This window comes from Phascolarctos cinereus, unplaced genomic scaffold (assembly GCF_003287225.1).
Source record: "Phascolarctos cinereus isolate Bilbo 61053 unplaced genomic scaffold, phaCin_HiC Scaffold_3;HRSCAF=262, whole genome shotgun sequence".
In the NCBI taxonomy this organism is placed as follows: Eukaryota; Metazoa; Chordata; class Mammalia; order Diprotodontia; family Phascolarctidae; genus Phascolarctos; species Phascolarctos cinereus.
In genome coordinates, this window is record NW_027555736.1 from 55992720 (window position 1) to 56014321 (window position 21602).

At 38.4% G+C, this 21602-nt stretch overlaps 1 protein-coding gene across 5 annotated transcripts in view; it reads right to left on the minus strand.

Moving 5' to 3' along the window:
* KCNMA1 (potassium calcium-activated channel subfamily M alpha 1) overlaps nt 1–21602 on the minus strand; it is a 909315-nt gene that overhangs the window by 100872 nt on the left and 786841 nt on the right. For 4 of the 5 annotated variants that reach the window (XM_078150867.1, XM_078150865.1, XM_078150866.1 and 1 more), the window contains one exon: nt 3356–3449. In XM_078150867.1, coding sequence (XP_078006993.1) covers nt 3356–3449 — 94 coding nt within the window. Of the gene's footprint in view, nt 1–3355; nt 3450–7989; nt 8077–21602 lie in introns of all 5 variants that reach the window. The other variant, XM_021006026.2, reaches the window with a different exon arrangement.

Sequence of the window (21602 nt, forward strand, 5' to 3'; positions counted from 1 at the left end):
ATTCCAGTGAAACCAAGGAACACAGAGGTCTGCATTTTCACATTTCAAAGCGTGTGGAAAGATGCATCTCTGAATACGTCACCTAAGAGAAGATAATCAGTTCCTCTAATTCTCACAGGCTAAGTCATGGCAAAAAGCTGGCATTCAGGGATTAAATGATAGTCAACTAGCATTTATGAAGCACCTGATATGTGCCAGGCACTTTGTTAAGTGCTAGATGCCATCAATGTATGTAATAAACCCCTTCATGTCTCGGGGGAAAAGAATGGACTTTTATATGGGTCTCAGTAAAAGAATACAGTCATAGAATTACATCTGGAAGATATCGTAGAAGCCAGTAAATCCAATGCCCTCATTTTTTCAGGTGAGGAAACTGAGGCACCTAGAGTTTAAGTGATCGATCAAGGTATTGGAAGCAAGATTTCAACCCAGGTCTTCCTGATTCCAAATCCAGTGCCCTACCCACCACACCAAGCTGCAGTGCTCCCAAGTCATCTCCCTGTGGTTTGGAGGAAGGCTTTCTATGTGACCATGGGTTTGCTCAGCCCATCTATGAGGCAGGGAAAGATGGCAGGTGCTGCCAGAGACCCTCAGCAGGAGGGGCAGCTGGACAAAAGCACCACCACAAAACATCAGGGCTCTGAAGCTGAGCAAGTTCTCTGCTCGATTCCTGACCCATGTTTAGCAATTCTGATGTGCTAGTGAGTAGACAACCCAAGCCTGGGATGTTGACTCTCCCTCAGTCCCTCTTCGGCAGGCAATGAAAGCGGGATCCACTTTGAAAATATTCCTCCATCATGCAAACTGACATAGGCATGCTTTTCAAAAACCCACAGCCAATCTGTTGATCATTACTTATTTACAAAGGCCTTCGGGCAGAAAGTCCTGTAAAAACCATACTTGATACGGTACACACTAGCTTTTTCTGCTTGTGGAAAAAAAAGTCCCCCCCAAGGCTACCTCAAACCATCACTTTCCATTGCACATAAAATGTACCGTGTAACACTAAAGTATTTAATATATATGGTATAATATATCTACAGGAAAGGCATTTGTGTAGAAGTGTGTTACCCTGGATTTGGTAATTTGATGTTTTGCTGAAGGCTATGACTTGAAAAAGCCTGCACCTCTTACAGAGGACCTGTCATCTCAGTACCCAAGAGCCAGCAGAATAAAGAAGCACCCTTAAGCAGCAAAACTTTGACACAGCTTTGAAGCATATGAAAACAGTATAACTCCCCAGAATTATTATTACTCAAGATCAAAGCAATGAGCCATACTTTACATAGCAAACAGGGACAGGGAATTTGGCTCCAAAGGTTTCAGAATTTGCAGTTTCTATTTATTTATGTATGCATTTATTTATTTATTTATTTGTGCCTCCCAATTGAGGGGAAGGAGGGCTCCTGTCCTCCCTGTATTCTCCACCACCCCCTCCTCCAACTTTCAATGGATAAAACTATTAGTGCAGGATAAGGAGATTACCCAAAGGTGAGTAAATTGGAGATGAATGCTAGCATGACAACTGGCATCATAAAAATGAGAAGCTTGGCAGTTGGTTCATTTTATTCCTTCTCATAAACTGTAAACAAGCATTTAAATCAGTGTCATCCAAACAAGCCTGAGCTAATGGGAAGGTAGACAACTTTTAACAAAACATTTAACTGGAATCAGTGGTCAATCGGAGGGGAATAAAGGTTACCGCTGGATGGACGAACCTTTCTCTGATATCTCTACCTATCTGTTTGATTTCTTTGGCCTCAATGGAGGCAAACGTGAGTGTGCACATATACATTATATAGCATGTATATAGATATACAGATACATACTTGCATATATAAAAATGATGATGATAGGTAGGTTCATTTATATAGTGCTTTAAGGTGCTTTAGAAATATTCTCTCATTTTTTATTCACAACAACCCGGGGAGGTAGGTTCCCCGTTCCCCATTTTACAGATGAAGATACTGAGGCAGCAGAAGTTAAGTGACTTGTACAGGGTCAAACAGCTGGTAAATGTCTGAAGCTGGATTTGAACTCAGGTCTTCCTGACTCCAGGTCCAGTACTCTATGAACTAGGGTACTACCTCGCTTCCAATATGTAATTTTTAAAATTAATATTATATGTAATCTTGAAAGTGTACCCTTGACTAGGACCTATAAGTATAGACACTGAAGGTAGAAGAGATGCCTGCTGAAACTGACAATATAAGGAGTGTCTGAAGAAGAAAATAATTATTCATCTATGTCAATAATCAAAGAGAGGGAAGTGGTAGATGGATGCAAGAAAAAAAAAAACCAAACAAACCTAGAAGACTGATTGTGTTTCATTGTGATAATGAAAGCCATTTATAGGAAGCTCCATAGATCAGCAAATCACTGCAGTACCATGGTAACTGGTACATGGAGGGTGGGTCTGGTTAGTGGGAAGTTTATAGTTTGAAGGCTGGCAGAGAAAGTATGGGATCATCTTCTCTAGACTCTGAGTAACAACAATATAGATTCCCATCAACATCAGATGATTCCATTGAAATGATGACAAAGGGATGTACTAGATGGTTTCTTATGGTTACCATTGAGTGCTGGGGGAAAAAACTCCTGGGTTAGGCAGGAGAGAAGGAGGAGGTAGAAAGTTGCAAAGCTAACTGAAGGACTGAAAAGCAGAGAGTCTAAGAAGAGGAAAATAGAGATTTGATTCAAATATAGTTTCACCCTTAACTCCTAATGGATGTTCTCATCTAAAAAAAAATACCTCTGTATTTCATAATTAATATTGCTTTTAGCCTGAGTGAAGCCAGATTAGTTTTGAACTTTGCTTTGGCAAGTATACAGATTATTAGACTTTTTTATCAGTCAAAATCAATTAACAGAAATTTGATTTCAATCGACAGGATAAAAGGAAGGTAATATTCAGGTTCATTTTTGATTGCGATGATACATCTCACATATGGCCTTAAGTACAGAAAACAGTCCTCGGAGGGACTCCAGCAGAAGGAGAAGTGCCAGAGGCAAAGTAACCCCACGATTTCCTCTGATTGGTTCGTGCTATCATTAGTGCCAGGGCTGTTTAAGAACAACACACAGACAGGACAGGGTGACAGCTAAGACTTTAAAGCCTATGTATTTTTCAAACAGCTTTTCAAACTGTTTTTCATGACAGAATTTTTTTTCAGCTCTATCATTAACTGCTGACAAGCTGACAGAATAAATACTTCAGCCTTTAAGAAGCCATCTAATGATCTCTATCCTCCAACCCCATTTTTTTTTTTTTGAGGGGAGGGAAGACTCTTGAGGGAGGAGAGAGAGAAGTAAGCTGGAGAGAGAACCACCCACTGTCCCCCTTCCCATCCCTTACCTCATCAGCTTAGGTGAGGAGTTGGGCGAGTTCCTCATGCCTCCATTCCGCTGTTTTTTTTTGGGTGACAGCGTCGATGGCTGTTCATCTTCAACTGGAAATACAGGCAACTCATGAGATTATGAACAGTTTGAGGGCAGACTGCGAAACATAGGCAAGATATCAAAGGACACTCACTCAAGGCTCAGTCATTCACTGTTCTCTTTTTGGACTCAACAACAAAATACCATATATGTTAGTCAAAGAGACTAGCTAAGGAAGGAAAGGGAAGAGGGAGGAAAAAAAAGGAAAAAGAAAAATAATCCTCTCAAAAAAATAGGATTTTTAAGCATAGCAGTTCAAATTAACAAAAACAGTTTGGAAATAACCCTTACCAAAAGAAAAATGAATCCTAAAAATGATCTGCATATACAAACAAGAAGGTAGCACCAGTAATCGGTATTCTGGGAGTTAATTTTGGTCAACCCTTGGTGCTAGTGAATGACAGAATAAGTGTCCCACTAAACCTAACAAGATAAAGTTATATTTGAAATACCAACATAACAGCTGCCAGCCTATTCCTTCTCATGAACCAGCTCAAGGGGTTCTCGCTTCTCCCATGCCAGACAACGGTCTTTGAGCAGCAGTTAGGATTGAAAGCCTTAATAAATCAACGTTTTAATCAGTCAGGATTGCAAACACTGGCATTTGATTGTGCCTACATCTCCAGTACAACTCTCTTTGCTGGCACTCCACCCTTCCAAAAGGGCAGGGGTGGGCATGGGGCTTGGAGAGAACCAGATCTCATGCTAACAGACTGTGATGAAATAACTGGAATAAGCATTGGAGAGATGCATGAGAGGGACTACCGTGTAACAGACGGTACCCATTGACTGAGCTCCCTCACGCTTTCAGTGGGGGCTATGTGAATCCAAACCAAACAAAGGCCATTTTCTAACTGAGAAAAATGAAAGGATGTAATAAGCAGTGTACAATATAACTTACAAACACCATAGCATACATGGTTGCTTTTGCCCCAAGCCAAGCCATACTCTCATAAGCTTTGTGGTGGTATTAGCATTCATCATGCTTCTTTCCAGGCTAGATGTTTGATTGGTAATTAGTAGACATATACCATGTCCATCACCAAGGGACATCGGCTGTAAAATCCTAGTTTTCCTCTTCCCACCCTCACAGTTCAGACTAAAGCTGTAATGTCAAGAATGAAAAAGAGAAAACTTGAATTCCTATAGTTGGCTGCAACATAGAGGAGGAGGAAATAAAACTGAAGCTGATAGCGCATGGTAGTTACCTTAAAGCTAAGAAGAAAGAGAATAGTAGTAATAATGTTAAAAGAAGTTTAATGCAGATTACTTGGGTGCAAATCTGAAAAAAACAACAACAAAAACAAACAACCAAACATCTCAGCTACATAGGAGCATCCAGGAAGAAAAAATTGTATCTGAACATGCATTTTATCACCTCTAAAAATAAAACAAAACTCATGAAATTGGGCTTATAATGAAAGAATAATATACTTTTCCAAAATAAATTAAATAATCCATTTCCTCTTCAGATCTCATTTATGGCATTTTGCATATGCCCCCTTCTTCTGCTTGTCTATCTCTCTAATTCCAAGGATTCAAAAGCCCAAGAGAGAGAAGCAGGACAGTGGCAAGATTTGCAAAACAAAGATGGTAGTAACAGAGAAGGGGAGGACAACCATGCCAGTCCATGCAAACCAACTTATCACACTCTCTATTCTTCCGCTCAGGACCATCCCCACCTCGACTGAAAAATGCTCTGTCCAACCCAATCAATCACCCAGTGTTCCCAGCAGGAACTAAGGTGCTCGTAACATATCTCTTATCAGAAATGGGTATCCAGAGCAAATCACACAGAGACTAAACACATTTAGAAGATTAAAGGGAAATAAATACAAGCTATATAAATGGTATTAAAAAAAATCACTTCCAGTTGATATGCATCTCTGAGCAAGTAAATAGGAACTTGGAGCTTGACCTGAATTAATCTTCCCTTCAAAGGATGAGAGAATGTGAATCTGAGTTAGTAAGGGGAAAGACCTGTAGTAAGAGTGTGAGTTTGTAAGTGTGTGTGAATATGTTCATGTTTTAATCTGTTTCATTGATGGAAGGAAAACCCTATGTCTACACACATGCAAGGTCTGATTTGTACTATAGATTGGCTGCCATGATTGCCTGGGTATCCAAGGCATTTTAAAGGAGCTATGTGGAATGCTAAGAGCAAAAATTAAAACAAAAAACAAATAGAGAGGTGGGGTGGAATGTATGTTGTTATTTGCTGCTGCTGCTATTTTTTTCCTCCTGGTTAGGATGACTTATGTTTTCTGCTTTCAGATGTTAAGGGTCAGTCCAATGAAGCTCTTTCATTCTACATGGTCTAGCACCTTTAGCTTTTTCCAAGGCTACCAGATGTTACAACTATTTGGGACAATTCTAGAGTCTTTATTAGTTAAGACTCATACTAGCTGTCATCATCCTTGCCATTTCTTTTTGTTTCTGTTCTTTGATTGTGGTTTTCCCCTTTGCGTTGTGTCAACAATAAATAATCTCCCTTTCTCCTTAAGTGCCTATCACGTTTTACCTTGTCACTCTCTGTATTTACCTGCAGTACTTTTTAGCTACCGGGCTCACAAGTTAATACCTGTTACCCAGCTCCAGAGAGACACCTCATTTTGGTGGTACAGCTGAGCCTCACTCTAAGCAAGGGAGCCATTTATTTTCATTGCAACTAGGAAAGATCATCCATCATAATCATATTGCATTTAAACTGGGATTTGTTCTCTTAAATGAAACTTGTGTTCAAAGGTTTCCTTTGGCACTCATGGCCTGGAAATTCAGATTTGTTCCCTGAAGAGAAGAGGGGAAATGTCTCCAGCTTAAATATATGGACACTGTGTAATGAAGACCATTACATATGGCTTGGATCCCACAAGAGAAGCAGCGATAACTTCTTCTTCATAAGTAGGATATAAACCATATTTAATTATTATCCTTTATATGGATTCTATCAATTTCCTGCATATTTAAAGAAAGTGGATCTAGAAAAACTTTAGTTAAGCTATAAAATACAATTTTCATTTCATGGCTCTTGTGTCTACATGAGAGGAATAAAAATTGAATTAAAAAGGAGTCTTAAATTTACTTACTCTCTTGAAAGACAAATGGATTCAAATAATGGGCTACTACAGTACGACAGCCCAGCTTTGGAGGCCCATATTTAACCTGCTGTTTTGGCTAATTATCATATGCCCCTGTTTCTAGCTGTTTTCACTCACCTTCACACTCTGGGAACCATATTCAGAGGTAGTCATATTAAGCAAGGCTGCTTTTTCCCAGTTTCTCGAATTTGCAAGCAAGTTCAGGAATCCAACCTGGAATTTTTATGGGACCTGAACTCCATCCAGCCTCCAAGTCCTCATAAAATTCAAGAGCTTGTTTTTTGCACATCTCTAAGTATAACACTTAATGCGTTGTTGTAACATCCCAGAGCTCGCTTGTCTAATAGGCACCGAATCTCACAGTTTTACAGTTGGAGAAGACTCGTTACCCGAAAAATGTCAGGCAAGTCTAATGAGGCTTCAGATCCTCTGGTTTACACTGGAGTTTAATTTAAAGTTACAATGATGTTTTAACATGTTTGCTTATACTTGAGTAAAGAGGATTCATTATTTCAATGACATAACCTCCAGACAACATTCTGTGAATTGATTTAAGATGTGGTGGTAATTCTAACTGCCTTAATGCAGAGCTGAACATCTGTAACAACATTTTGCTTGACTTTTCATCGGCATTCTCCTTTCAAGCAAGAGAAAGGCAATGTCTTCCAGAAACATTGGCCAGAAATCTTGGCTTATTTCAAAAAGATTTTTTATTATTATTTTTTAGAGCTAGATTTTTGTGGAAATCTGTTTCATTTTCTGTCCTTAGCCAGGCTAACAAATACTTGCTCTTGTCACAGCTTACCAAGCCCTCTTTATGGGCCCCTGGAAGCAGCTAGGGCATGTCAAAACTCTCAGAGTTTCAGCAAAACCCAAATGTCAGTGTGTGGTGAACCCTAAACTGAGCTCCAGCCTGGGAGACACTCCCCATTCTTACTCCCCTTTTTTCCTGAGAGGAGTGAGGAAGATGGTGGCCTGGTGACCAAAGGGACAGGTTATGTCCTGCTGGCTGGAAGTAGAAAGGATTCAAAGGAAATAAAACCCAGAAGATGATAAAACACAAACCACCCATAAACATTAGTTGACTAGCTATCTCCATTACATTATTAATCACCACATCTGGAGCAACCCACATCTGCAAGCACTTAACAGGTCATTAGTAATGTCATTTTCACACTGAAAACACTCAGAGTAAAAGTCATGCAAAGTGCTTTGATTGTCTAGGCATCTAGCAAGAGGGAGCAGCTATGACAACCGTGGGCTAGCCCCAGTACAGGGGGGATGGTATCAGTATTTTATAGGAAAGCCAAATGCATGCTACAGTGCATAGGAGGTAGATTTCTCTTGTTCGACTGCACTCAGAAGATAACAGTGTAATAGCAAAAAGTGCTGGGTGAAATAGACTCCCTTTACTGTTAATTAACATTGGGGACAGGTTCTGGTACTCCTTCACCTGGCTTGGCCACAAGATGTGATTTTGAAGTTGCGTTCTGGAGCTCAAATGCGCGTTTGGGGTAACGTGATTTGGTTTCATCCTTAACTGCCAAACAATAAGGAAAAAAAAGGGAAATTAATGCTTATCATTTATTGCTATTGTATAAAATGTTTCAAACCAACTTTAACATGAAGTAGAATCAGAGCTTTGAATTAAAACTGGAGAATTGCAGATTTTTCCTTCTAACACCTTCCTGGAAAGTATTTTGTTGTGGTGGTTACTGATGTTGGTGTTGGAAACACCTGTGGAATGATTTATTCACCAAGATGATCATCTTCAAGGAAGAGTTGCCCCCCAAAATACACATATCTGCCCTCACCATAGGTGTACATGCACACATACACACATATGCACACACATTTCCACAGGAGAAGATTCTTTGTCTTTTAAAACCTATTAAAAATTATAGTCACAGAACATTATTATCAAATTTTAGGTCATCAGCCCACATGAAGCTTTTACTTTTTGCGAAGGTCTAATAGAGGAGCCTTAGTCTTGATATAGCTGCCTAACCTGCATAAGGTGGCTTGTACCTGTTGTCCTGGAGACAAATAAGAGGGATGGTCAAGATGCCTCCAACAGGGTGGTAGTGAAAGCAAATATCAATGATGAATGTATTTTAAGATCTTAGGAATATGTTTTAATTAGATAACAGGTAAGCAAAGAGAGGATCCACATTCATAACCAAACAATTTGCCCTTAAAACTCTGGCCATCTAATCTCAGAATTTTAGGAGTGTCTGGGTAAGGAAAAAGTGGGTAGCTATTCTATATTAAAGAACCAAACCCAAAGTACTGGCCCACTGGATCTGACTAGCAGTAGATCGACAGCATCATCTTTGCCTATGGGTATATTATTAGCTATTCAAGATAGATTCTCTTATAGAAATAACACATGCCTATCAGTGAAATCAATGGATCCGTGACATCTACAGTTAAAGGGCTGAGGCCCAGTGGGGCCAGAATCTAACAAGGTGCTTATCTCTCTCTGTTGACCAGTTTGATGACCCTTCTCTGCCATAGAGTGTGCCAGGAGGTTTCAAGAAGAGGCCAGGTTTGCTAACATCCCAGAAAAGGCCCTCACTGAACAGCTCTAAGCTCATTTTGAAATATCATAATGGGCCAAAAGAAGAAAGGCAAGATGTAATCTGAGAAAGAAAGAAGTGATAGTTTGGCAAACCTAGGTGATATTGGAAAGAATCCTACCACTGGAATGAGAAATGTAAGGGGAAGAAATGCTGTTGACAAATGTCAGTCTTTGAGCTTTCAGGAACATGCCAGACTAGGCTCACAGAACCATATATTTGGAGCCAGAAGAGAACTGAGGGACCATCTAGTCCAATACCTTCAATTCACGGAGGAGGAAACTGAGGTCAAGATACGTAAAGTAACTTGTTTCAACCCAGGTTCTCTGATTCTAAATCTGGCACTCTTCCCCTTATACCTTGGCACCTCTTCATTACACAAGGTGATCAGCAGAGTCTACTGTGGACGTGAAGGGAATAGGATGTGCTGGCTGAGGAGGAGAAGCTTGTTGGGTATTTTCAATTTCCAGATTTTATGAAATTGATATGAAAGTAGAGAAAAGAACTACAAGGATCAATAGCTTATAAAGGACCAGGCAAGTCAACTGATTCAAAAATGTTAAAATGATTTTTAAGTTTAAGAAATTACTATAATTTCTCATATCTATATAAATGTACTTTAAATTAAAAAGACAGGATAGTGTTAAAATTTTACTTTGAAAGAAAAATACTCGTCCCACTATCTCTAGTGTGTGCAAATGCACTACATCAATTAATACAGCTTTGTTCTTCAAGGCATTCTTAAATTCTAGTCCTTTTAATAGAGTATATTAGTGGCTTTTTTTTTCCTCACTTAGGTGACTGAAATTTTATAAGTTTGAATTCAACAACGCAAAGTAATGAAAGCATTCAGTTACTGTGTAGGAGTAAGAAAAAAGATCATAAATATATGATCAGAAGTCCATTCAGCCTAGAATACAATGCCCTCCATGAGAAGGCTTTTTGGACTATAGAATGCTGTAGGAGGAATATGAGTTGATTTGTTATTGTTGTTATAGTTGAAGAAGTTCTTTCCTATAACCCTCACATTCTGCATCCTGGTAAAAATAAATAAATGACTAAAATCCAACTGGAATTGCATATTTGTAGTTTCAAGATTGATATAAATTTGCCACTTGATCCAATCAAATTAACTTAGATAACTGTCACACCAATTTAGAGAACAACCTATTTGTAGAATGTATTGCCCATGTCCTTCTTTGTAGGGCCAGTCTACCATTGGAACATTAGCGATTTTTCTTCCCGGTCATGAAATTCACTTTCAATCAATTAACAAATATTTATTAAGTATCTGTTAATGTGCAAGATACTGTGTTTTCAAAAGAGATGCCTCACCCAAGTGTTACTGTGCCTTTCATTCTTGGGCCAAGGATCGAGAGAATTTAATCCAACCAATCCCTGAGGAGTAAGAAGGAAAAAGGGAATTGGAAAGAGACTTAATATATATGTTTAGAGACCATCAAGATGGATCCTTTGTGATCACATATGTTTGACTTCCCTCTAATACCTCTCTGCCTCTGATCAGTCTTCTGCCTTCTCCATGTACATTTCTCCTTCTAACTCTGGAGAGACTGATGGTCTTTAAGAAGCTCTTCAAAGACTGAGTGTTCAAGGAGTGAGATGAAACATTTTCGGCCCCATTTCCAACAGCCATAGCTCTTCCCTTTTTCTCTTTACCTCATCTAAGCCGGCCTCCCATAACTCCCTAAGTTATTTCCCACTTATCCTCAAGGAGAATGTTCTCCCGTCTCCAGTGGAGAAACATTTGAAGTCAGAGAGTAAAAGTTAAGGAGGCCAGATGGCTGGGTAGAGTCTCTCCTGACCTGGCGTTATTACCCAATGCTAACAATTGCTCTGCTGCTGATGCTGATAGATCCTTTGGGTCTTGGGATCTGAGCAAAGATGGATTTTTTTGTGCCACCTAAGCTGGTTGTTTGACTACCCAACACTCCAAGACTCAGGTAAACGATATCTACCAGAAGCAATTCCTCGGAACTGTCAGCATTTGGTAGATGTCCACCCAGCACCCTGTACGAGACAACAGATTAGCCATTAGACTCGATATGTTGAAAATATACAGCTTCAACCTTTCCCCAGCTTGCTCAGAGCGATACATAGATGATTATTTCAACCGTCAGCTGCCGCATAGATTTAAGCCCCTGCACAATAACTCCTGGATTCATCTGCCCCTTGTCAGACGTACACAGCTTTAGTTAGAGGATACATGGTGTGGCAGTTTCACTGCGGATCCAGAATGATCCAGACGGCTGCTGTCTCTTTGTTAACAGGAAACCAAACTGATGAGTTTGTAATGTATTTCTTATCAAAGGTGGCTTCAGAAAAGAAAATGTACCCCATCAGTTTGGTTGGAATTTAACATATGCCAGGATATGGGCTTAATCAGAACATCTCTGTTATTTTCTCTAAGAAACATAGAATTCTATATTCACTGCTTTAAAAATCCTTTTGCTTATGAATTACGTATTTATGAATTTATAATTATCACTCGATTTCCCCCTATTCCTACAATACATGTAATGAAATCATTGACTGCATACTACAAGGCAATGACTCCTGATAGATAAAAGGTTATCATTGTTTTTTTAAACTGAAGGGGTACCTCAGAAATGGTCACTGTGAATGGAAAGATTATCATTTTCTACACAGGCATGTAATATAAAATGGCCTCTATTTGTTGAAAAATATTTTCATGTAACTATACATAAGGAACTCTAATGATATGGCTGATTGTCAAATGAGTTTGAATACACTATGAGGCAAATCGCATTCACCTAAAACATAAGAGCTTCATAAAGGGGGAAAAAATCAGATAATATAATAGATTTACATAGGGTAAATTTCAATCCTGTCCTCCATCACACCCTTATCAAGAACTTACATGAGATGATTATCCCTTATACATTTCTCTGTGTTAAGTGTATATATAGTTGCCCCAGGCAGTTCTCTAAGGTTATAAATTACAAATAAGTTGCCAATCTGTGACAGCAGAGGAAGTTTCCAACTGGAAGATCTCTACATCGATAAAATCATGGGTCTACCACCATATACATATACATACATACACACAGATATATGTATATATAGGTGTATACTCTATATAAACAAATTTTTTGCCTGCATCTTTTTTGTCCCTATCAAGCAGCTAGGTGACACAGCTGATAGAGTGCTGAAGCTAAACTGAGAAGACCTGAGTTTCAATCCAGCCTCATATGCTTCTTTGTGGTATGACCCTAGGAAAGTTACTTAGCCTCTGTCTGCCTCAGCTACCTGAACTATAAAATGGGGATCATTTACCTACCTCCTGGAGTTGTTATGAGGATCAATGAGATAATTTGGGGAAAGTGTCTAGAACAATTCCTAGCACATTCAGTAATTCCTTCCCTTCCTTCCTTTCTTCCTTCTATTCTCCCTTTTTTTCTTCCTTCCTTCCTTCCTTTCTTTTTTTTTCTCTCTCTCTCTTTTTTCTTCCTTCCTTCCTTCCTTCCTTCCTTCCTTCCTTCCTTCCTTCCTTCCTTCCTTCCTTCCTTCCTTTCTTCCTTCCTTCCTTCTTATCACATTCTTCTCTGTATCACATTATATTCCCTCCCCATTAGATTGCAAGTATCTTAAAGCGAGAACTATGGTGTTTTTTTTTAATCTTGTATTTTGTATTTTGTATTAATCTTGTATTTTACTTTGTATAATCAAAGCCTTGAACACAGCAAACATATCCTAAAATCAATCAACCAGACAACATTTATTAAGTACTTACTATCTTTCAGGCACTGTCTTAAGCGCTGGGGATTAAAAAAAGAAGCAAAAAGCAAAACAAAACAAAACAGGCCCTGCACTCAAGATTCTGAACATTCATATATGCAGATGAAAACCTTTTCTCATCAAGGTTTCCTTTAATGGGGGAGACAACAAATAAAAATGCAAACGAAGTATATACAGGATACATAGGAAAAAATTAGCAGAAGGAAGGCAATGGGATTAAGAGAGGTTGAGAAAGGCTTCCTGTAGAATATATGTTTTTAGCTGGGACTTAAAGGAAGCCAGGGAAGCATGTAGGAAGAGATGAGGAAGGGGAAGATTCCAGATATGGGGAAGAGCCAAAGAAAATGCCTTGAGCTGCAAGATGGAGGGTCTTTTTCCTCGAACACCAGGAGATCAGTGCCACTTGATCTAAGAGTATTTGGTAGGGAATGGAGTGTAAGAAGGTTGGAGAGGTAGATAAATGGGGTTTTGTATCCCAAAAAGAGCATTTTGTATTTGATCCTGGAGTCCATGGGGAGGCCCTGGAGTTTACTGAGTAGGGGGCTGACACGGTCGAATCTGTACTTTAGGAAAATCACGTTAGTAGCTGAATGGAGGATGGATTGGATTGAGGAAAGACTTGAGGCAGGCAGACCCACCAGTAGGCTATTGCACTAGACCAGGCATGAGGTGATAAAGACCTCTACTGGAATGGTGGCAGTGTCAGAGGAGAGAAGGATTGTAAACTAGATTTTAAGGGGTGAAGAAGAGAGTGAGAAGAAAGAAAATAGTGGTACCTACTGTGGAACTGAATCATTAAAGGAAACCTTGATGAGAAAAGGTTTTCATCTGCATATATGAATGGTCAGAAATGCTAGGTAGGGTTTGGGGAGAAAGTGGTAATGGGAGAGCAGGGTAGGTTCAGGGAGAACCCACTGGGCATTTGCAACGTTTACATTTTTATCAGCCTTGGGGATTTGAGCATAGATAGTCTCTGTGTGCATGAATTGTTAGAGAAGAGGTCATGAAGTTACCATATTTCATGCCTGGCACCAAATCTTCAAGGCCAATGGAACTTTGAATAGGATGTTTGCCCAAGTTTGTGTATTTTTTAAAATCAGGGTTGTCTTTTCCGTTTGATTATCTCCTATGGGGGCATCCCAGAAACCCAACTATCAATTAAATGATTCACCAAAAGCTGTCAACCCTGTTTTCCTATTTCATAGGCAATCATTTCTGATATTACTATTTTTTGAAAATTAATAATGCTTGTCCTTTCTTTATTGCTGTTTCCCATCCTGAATCTCCTTGCTACAGCTTTGTCCACAGACTCTTTACAGTCTTGAACCTTTGAAATTGCCACCAAGCCTCATATGAATAGGAAAGATGGTAGGCAGGTGGGACAGTAGATAGACCTGTGGACCTGGAATCAGGAAGACCTGAGTTCCAGTCTGGTCTCAGATACCTACTAACTGTGTGACCCTGGCCAAGTCACTTAATCTCTGTCTGCCTCATTTCCCTCAACTGTAAAATGGGAATCATAATAACCCCTATCTCCCAGGGTTGTTGTGAGGATCGAATGCAGTAACATTTGTAAGGCACTTTGTAAACCTTAAAGTGTTACATAAATGCTAGCTATTATTATTGTTATTGTTATTCCAGATACTTAAACTGAGACTTCCTTTAAAACTGAGATAAAGTTAAAATGTGTGGACTTTTGGAAAATATTAGACATATACCATATGACTGGTTAAGAAGGAGATCACCAAAGAAATTGAAAATATTGAACCCCTTTCACCTAAAGATATGAGAATTGGTCCAGACAGCAACATCAAATTAACCATAACACTTAGCCCATTTCTTAAGAGCAAATCACCTTCTAAAGACATGCTTGAATTTTGGGATTCCTATGTCTATTCTATAACAACCTATACTCAGATGCAACTGCTTTAAGAAGCTGGATTCAATATTCATATTGTTGCTCTGTTCTTCTCTACACTAAAAAAGAAAAAAAAATAATCCCAGACAAGCGATGAATCTAATTTGGGATTTTTCTAAACCAATGGTATGGTTTTATCACCCTTAGTCTTTCTCCATAATATCAATCCCATTTCCTTCTTCCTCCCCTGCTACCCTCCAATTTACAACACTCCTTGGTTATTTGTCCAGCCATTATAACTCTCTTAGAGCAGACTGTCGAAGGAAATGTTTAAGAAATATACACTCATTTGCGCTAATCTGACCATCACCTCCTTTCCTATATACCATGTGGCCTCAATGTATCACTCAGGTCAAAAAAATTAGGTTTTGCCAAGTGTGATAAAAAGAAAAAAGATGAGGAGAGTTTAAGCTGGGCCCCACTGGTGAGAGCTGGGACCGTTTAGAGCAAAACCAAATGAAAATCAGATGGAAAACTGGTAAAACACCAGTGTCCCCTCTAAGTAACAGGAAATTGGTCTTCCTTAATAGGGATGAGGATTTCTTTTTTTCTTTCTATCATTCTTTTTTTCAGGATAGGGGTAGGGTATGGTTTATGGCAGTGAGTATGAGGGAATTGAGAGAGTAGGAAAAACAGCAGCCACACTGCAGACCCCAGAGTTGTCTTAGGGTGGCATTATTAACCACGGTCAAGAATGGATTTCCTCATCTTCTCTGTCTATCCAAACAACAGCCATTCTCCCACCATTGCTCAAATTCAGTTTCTTTTTGGAAACATTCCTTAACTACCCCAATCTAGAGGTTGCTCTCTTCAATAATGATAATAATAATGATAATGATAATAATTCATTTTGCATATCATTTCATCTGATCCTTACCACAACCCTGTAAGGTAAGTGCTGTTATCATCCTCACTTTACAGATGGGCAAACTGAGGAGGAAAAGCAGTTAAGTGCCTTGCTCAGGCTCATAAAATCAGTAACCCCATTCTTCTAAGTCTAGGTCCAGAGCTCTTTCCACAGCATCCACCCAACATCCTTTAGCATTCACTGAATTGTTACTTATGAATCATAAGTCTTCTCTGTTAATATCTTTGGTGTTTATAAGTTCCAGACTGCTTCTTTGATTTCTTTGTATCCTTCCTGGCAAAAACTGGGCATAGTGCCTTGCATGCAGCAGGTACTCAATAAATATTTGTTGAATGACTGGTGTGCAGCTTTCCTGTCGCTTTAGAAATATGATGGCTATCAGGATGATACCTAACGATCCATTCTAGAAGCTGGTGGTTTTAATATTACTACCCAGATATCCCTCTGATTTTAGGTCTATCTAACAATAATGATGGTGATGATGACAGCCAACATTTATATAGTACCTACTATGTGCCTAGGATTGTGCTAAGTACTTTACAAATATTATCTGATTTGATCATCACTATAACCCTGGGAGGTGGGGTGCATTATTATTATTTTATAATTATTTTATTTTTAATTTATATATTAAATTGAATTGAATTATTTTGCAGATGAAGGAGTTGAGGTTCAAAGTGGTTACTTGACTTGCCCAGGGTCACACAGCTAGTGAGTATTAAAGACCAAATTTGAACTTGGGTTTTCCTGATGCCACCCCATTGTATTACCTAGCTGCTTCCCTTCAGAAGTACCTACTTGATGAACATATACCAAATGCAAGATATTGTACTAGACTCTGACCAGAATATAGAGATCTGTAGGTCCTGTCACCTCAGAGCTTATAAATGAGAGAAAGATCAAACATAAAACTATAAAAAGTTAAATAATTATACAAGAATTTAAAAAAATGATGCAACAGTTGTATACAGGGCAAGATATGATTAGTTATGAAGTAAATATTATCAATACATAGTGTTAAAAGTTAAACAGAAGATGCTAGGAACTGAGGACTAAGAAAGCTTCATAGAAGAGGAGAGACTCAAGCTGGGTCTTGAACGAGTGACTAGCCTTGAATATGGAGGAAGAAGATAAGGAAAGGCATTCTAGGGGAACAGGGAAGTGTAGGAAGACACAGAGGAAGGAAAGATTGAGGAGTGAGAAAACCACTGTGGCCAAACCACTTGGAGGCAGGGGGAGGTGAGAGTAATAGTAGCAGGCCAGATGATGAAGGTCCTTGAAGACCCCAAAGAGTTTGGACTTTATTCTCTAGGCAGTCAGTGGGAAAGTTATCCCCCCCAACCCCCACAAAGAACAAGTTGTCTGTATGCCTACTGGAATTCAAAGGGTTTGTTGAAAATGACATCTTGGGGAAAACAAACACACTTTTAAAAGCCCCTTAAACTCACTGGGCAATTGCTTTCCTTTAGCTGCCCCAAAGTTATGTGGAACCAAGATAAAACACATTCATGCAACTAAGCCTTGAATTATATATATATATATATATATATATATATATATATATATATATATATATATATATATATATATATATATATATACACATATATACATATATGTATATATATATATACGCACTCTCTATATATGAACACACATATATGTATATATGTATACATATATATTTATATGTGTGTATGTATATATATGTCTGTGTGTATGTATATGTATGTGTGTGTATGTGTGTGTATATATATATACACACACATACACACACATACATATACATACACACAGAGACATATATATGTATATGACTTTTGGCAATCATCCGATTCCTTTGGACATCTCCTTTACATTCAGGGGAATATATCTGACAGGAAAATCAAGTTATTTAATGCCTTAGATGGGGGCCCGATGAAGCCTGCATGGCTGATTTCCTCGCAGTTGTGCTCTATGAAGTCAATCTTAACTCCAGAAGCAATTTTTTCTTCCTTCCACGACTGGAGCTGATTCCACCCTCCATGAGAAGCAGAAACTCAACCACAATCTGATTTTCCAATGCAAACTGATTCTATTCAATGGAAATTTTTTTTTAATATAATTTTGAGCACAACACACTTTCCAATGGATTGATGGAGAAGAAAACATTTTCCCCAATTCTCTGGTCCTTCATTTTCCTGAATTACTGACATTTTAGGCTTCTGTTCAAACACATATAAGTGGGGAGAGTTTTGTTCTTTTTTAATATAAGAAAGGTAAAATGTGTCATCCTAATTCTTAATCCCACATGTCATAAGTGTCCCTTCCAGGACATAAAACATGAAACAACCATTTACTTGATCATTTTTTAAATTAATGAATTCAAACTGAAATAATTTCATTTGAAAGTTTTTTTTTAATATGAAAAGTTATTTTGGAAGAAAAAAAAACCTTGTATTGGTAATACGCTTCCTGACCTGCTAGTTGTCATATAACCTTCTATCTTAGACCCCCTCTGTTTTTCTGCACAAGTGATTCTGCACAGAATGGTGTCCCCTTCCTCATGTCCTTCTGTCGGCATTCATAGCTACCTCCTATAGGAAGCTTTTTCAGAGTCTCCTCCACCACCACCCCCAGCTCTGTATTACTTGGAACTATTTTTATACTCGATGGGCCACTAGGTGGCACAATGGATAGAGTGTAGGGCTTGGAGTCAGGAGGACCTGAATTCAAAAACTGCCTCAGACACTTACTAGCTGTGTGTGACCCTGGGCAAGTCACTTAACCTTTGTCGGCCTTAATTTTATCATCTGTAAAATGGAGATGATAATAGCACCTACCTCCCTGGTTGGTGGTGAGAGCAAATGGATCCACAAAGGTAAAGAGCTTTGAAAACCTTAAAGTATGACCAGTTAGTGTGTAGAGCACTGGAGTCAGAAGAACATGAGATCAAATCCTGCCTCAGAATCACACTTACTAGCTGGGTGACTGTGTGTAAGTCACTTAACCTTGATTGCCTCAAAGGAAAAAGAAAAAAGAAAGAAAAGAAAACCTTAAAGTGCTATGTAAATACAAGTTATGAGGAGGATAATGACTATGTTGTTGTAATTGTATTATTGCCCCCCATCCCCCATAGTTCCCAGAGGGCAGGAATTATTTCTTTTTTGTCACTGGATGTTTAATACTAGCATAGTGTCTTGAAGATAGTAGACATATAATAAATATTTCGTAAATTGAATCCTTTTGATATGGAAAAAATATTTGAAAAGGTTCCAATTTTCTCCTCTACTACAACTTTTAAATTTTCTTCCTTTAGTCCATCCTCCCACCTTCCTAAGAACAGAACTCTACCCTCAGTGTCAAAATGTGCTAGAGATGTGAATGCAGTTGGAATGGGGAGGGGGGTGCTTTTCTTATACGTATGCATTTTCAGGAAAAGGAAGAATCAAAAATTAAAACCTCTGCTAATTTCACAATGTTGGGAAAACTTGGTTGAAAAGGAAACAAACAAACAAAATGAAATCTGTCAATTGCTTACTTTCTCTACATGATATTAAAAAGCAGAGTAGCTGGTGACTAGATATATCATTAATCCCCCTTTAGCATTGTGCTAACATAGCTTCAGTCTCAAAATACACCTAAGATCTTGCAGTCAAAAACCTGAAGCTCTCACCTAGCAGAATGCTGACTCTCCGTTTGGTGAGGTGGATCCCAGAAGGTTTCTAATAGAGGGGTCTTTTATTGAAGACATATTTATAAAACACATTAAGCAAGCATGCAGTATCACTTTGTTAAAAAAAAAAAGAGCCCCTCATTCTTCCATTATCTCTGTATGGTATAAGGTACAGAGAATATATTTGATATATTCTAGACAAAAGGGGGGATTTTCCACACAGTGCACTGTCAAGCAAAGGAACTAGCCCAATTGTCCACTGTCTGTGGATATCCTTTCTAAAAATCTATTTTACATGTGATCTTTTGTGTTCAATATTTTAGTCCTTTCAAATACAAAAAAAAATCTCAGAAGTTAATTTAGAGAGAAATATAAGGTGTGATGTTTCATTATTTTTTAAGTTGTTTCTTTTCAAACTGAAATAAATGTCTCAGAGCAAAGAAATCAACAACAACAAAAACCCTAGAAAAGAAATAAAGAGAAAGTGGTGGGCTAAGGGAAGACTCTGGGATCCATTTCAGGTAGATGATTTCATTTCTAGAAAAGCAGTACCACCTGCTGGTCTCACACCACATTGCAAGACCTTCTTTTGTGGTTTGGGTCCATCTATCTTGCTATCTATGCATAAATACACAGCAGTATTTCTCAGCTGCTGTTATACATAGGAATTTTATTACCAGTCGGCAGATTTCTAACACACTGGTTGCAGTTTAATAATCTGCTATTACCTGAAGTATGGGTTATATAAAAGCCAAAAATGTTAATTGTTGACAAACCAATTCTAATATGTAAAGCAGCATAAGTCACCTGGTAAATATCCAAATAAATAACCAGGCAAAGCTCATTTACACTAACAACACATTATTAAATACCTCAGCTTGACTGCTTACAAAAATGATGTAAGTGGAAGTCCCAAACACTAAGAAATCAGAAAAAATGAATTACTAATCTCTCTGAGTGTTTCCTTCACATTAAGAAGATATTTTTAAAATGCCCAATGATGTGCAGAAGTGGGTTTTTTAATCCCCCTTTAAAAAATGTCCCTGAAACCAAAATGTCATTTAGTAAATTCACCAATATAACAAAAACACCCAAGTTATAAATAACTAAGATTACATCTATAAAATAATATCTCACTAAAAAATGGCGATGGAGAAAGTCAAGGTAGAATATAAGTCACTGATACAGAGTACAAGGAAGCTCCACCTGTCATTCTTAGGTAAATGATGGTGGAAAAATAGAGGTAAAGGAATAATAAAAAGAAGAAATGGATATGTGATAGGGGACTTTGATTACATCTGCAAAGGAAACTGTGAAATAAATTAATACCCAAGCATATAGCAGTTTCAATGCAATTGATCGTTATGAGAGCTCAAAGGATAGCAATTTTCTAAGAGCGGAAATAAAGTGTAGGCCTCAGAATCTAGTAGTGATAACTAATGACTACGCTCCTTACAACTGTGATTTGATCTCAAACAGAAAAAGTACTCGAAAGGATAGATGTATGCAATAGAAATCATATTTTTTACTTGAAACAAATAAACACAGAATGGGATCAAAGGGTCCCTAACAAATGAAAAATGGCAGTTTCTATGTTGCCCTGATTAGATCGGGAACAAAAATACCAGACTGATAACATTCCAGTACTTAAGGGGAAGCTCGAGCCAGCCAGTCTTTGGATTGTTATATGGAGGAGGCTGGTGCCATTTCCCATACAGCCAACGGGAAACCCACTATAATTTCAAAAAGTTATTGAGATTTTATCGCTAATGAAAAAGAGCTCATGCTGCCACTAAAAGGCATCCCTTACACAATTGTTTCCATTATTATCAAGAGAGGCTGAAGATTTCCTTTACCCAGAGATTGTCTATCTGTCTTGAGTGGGGAAAAAAAAAAAGTATGGGGATGGGGAGACCGTAGGATCATAACTATAGAAGTAGGAGTGAGCTTGGAGGTCACCCAGTCCAACACCATTTTACCAATGAGGATATTGAGGCTCAGAGATGAAATGACTTGCCTATCGTCACACAGTGGATAATCATCATAGCTATTATTCTTTTTTTTTTTTTTGCTTTTTAGTGAGGTAATCAGGGTTAAGTGACATGTCCAGGGTCACACAGCTGGTAAGCATCAGGTGTCTGAGGACAGATTTGAACTCACATCCTCCTGACTCCAAGGCCAGAGCCCTATCTACTGTGCCACCCATAGCTATGATTCTAATCTGAGTTCTCCAGTTATAGGTTCAAGGCCCAGGAAATGGGGTAGAAGC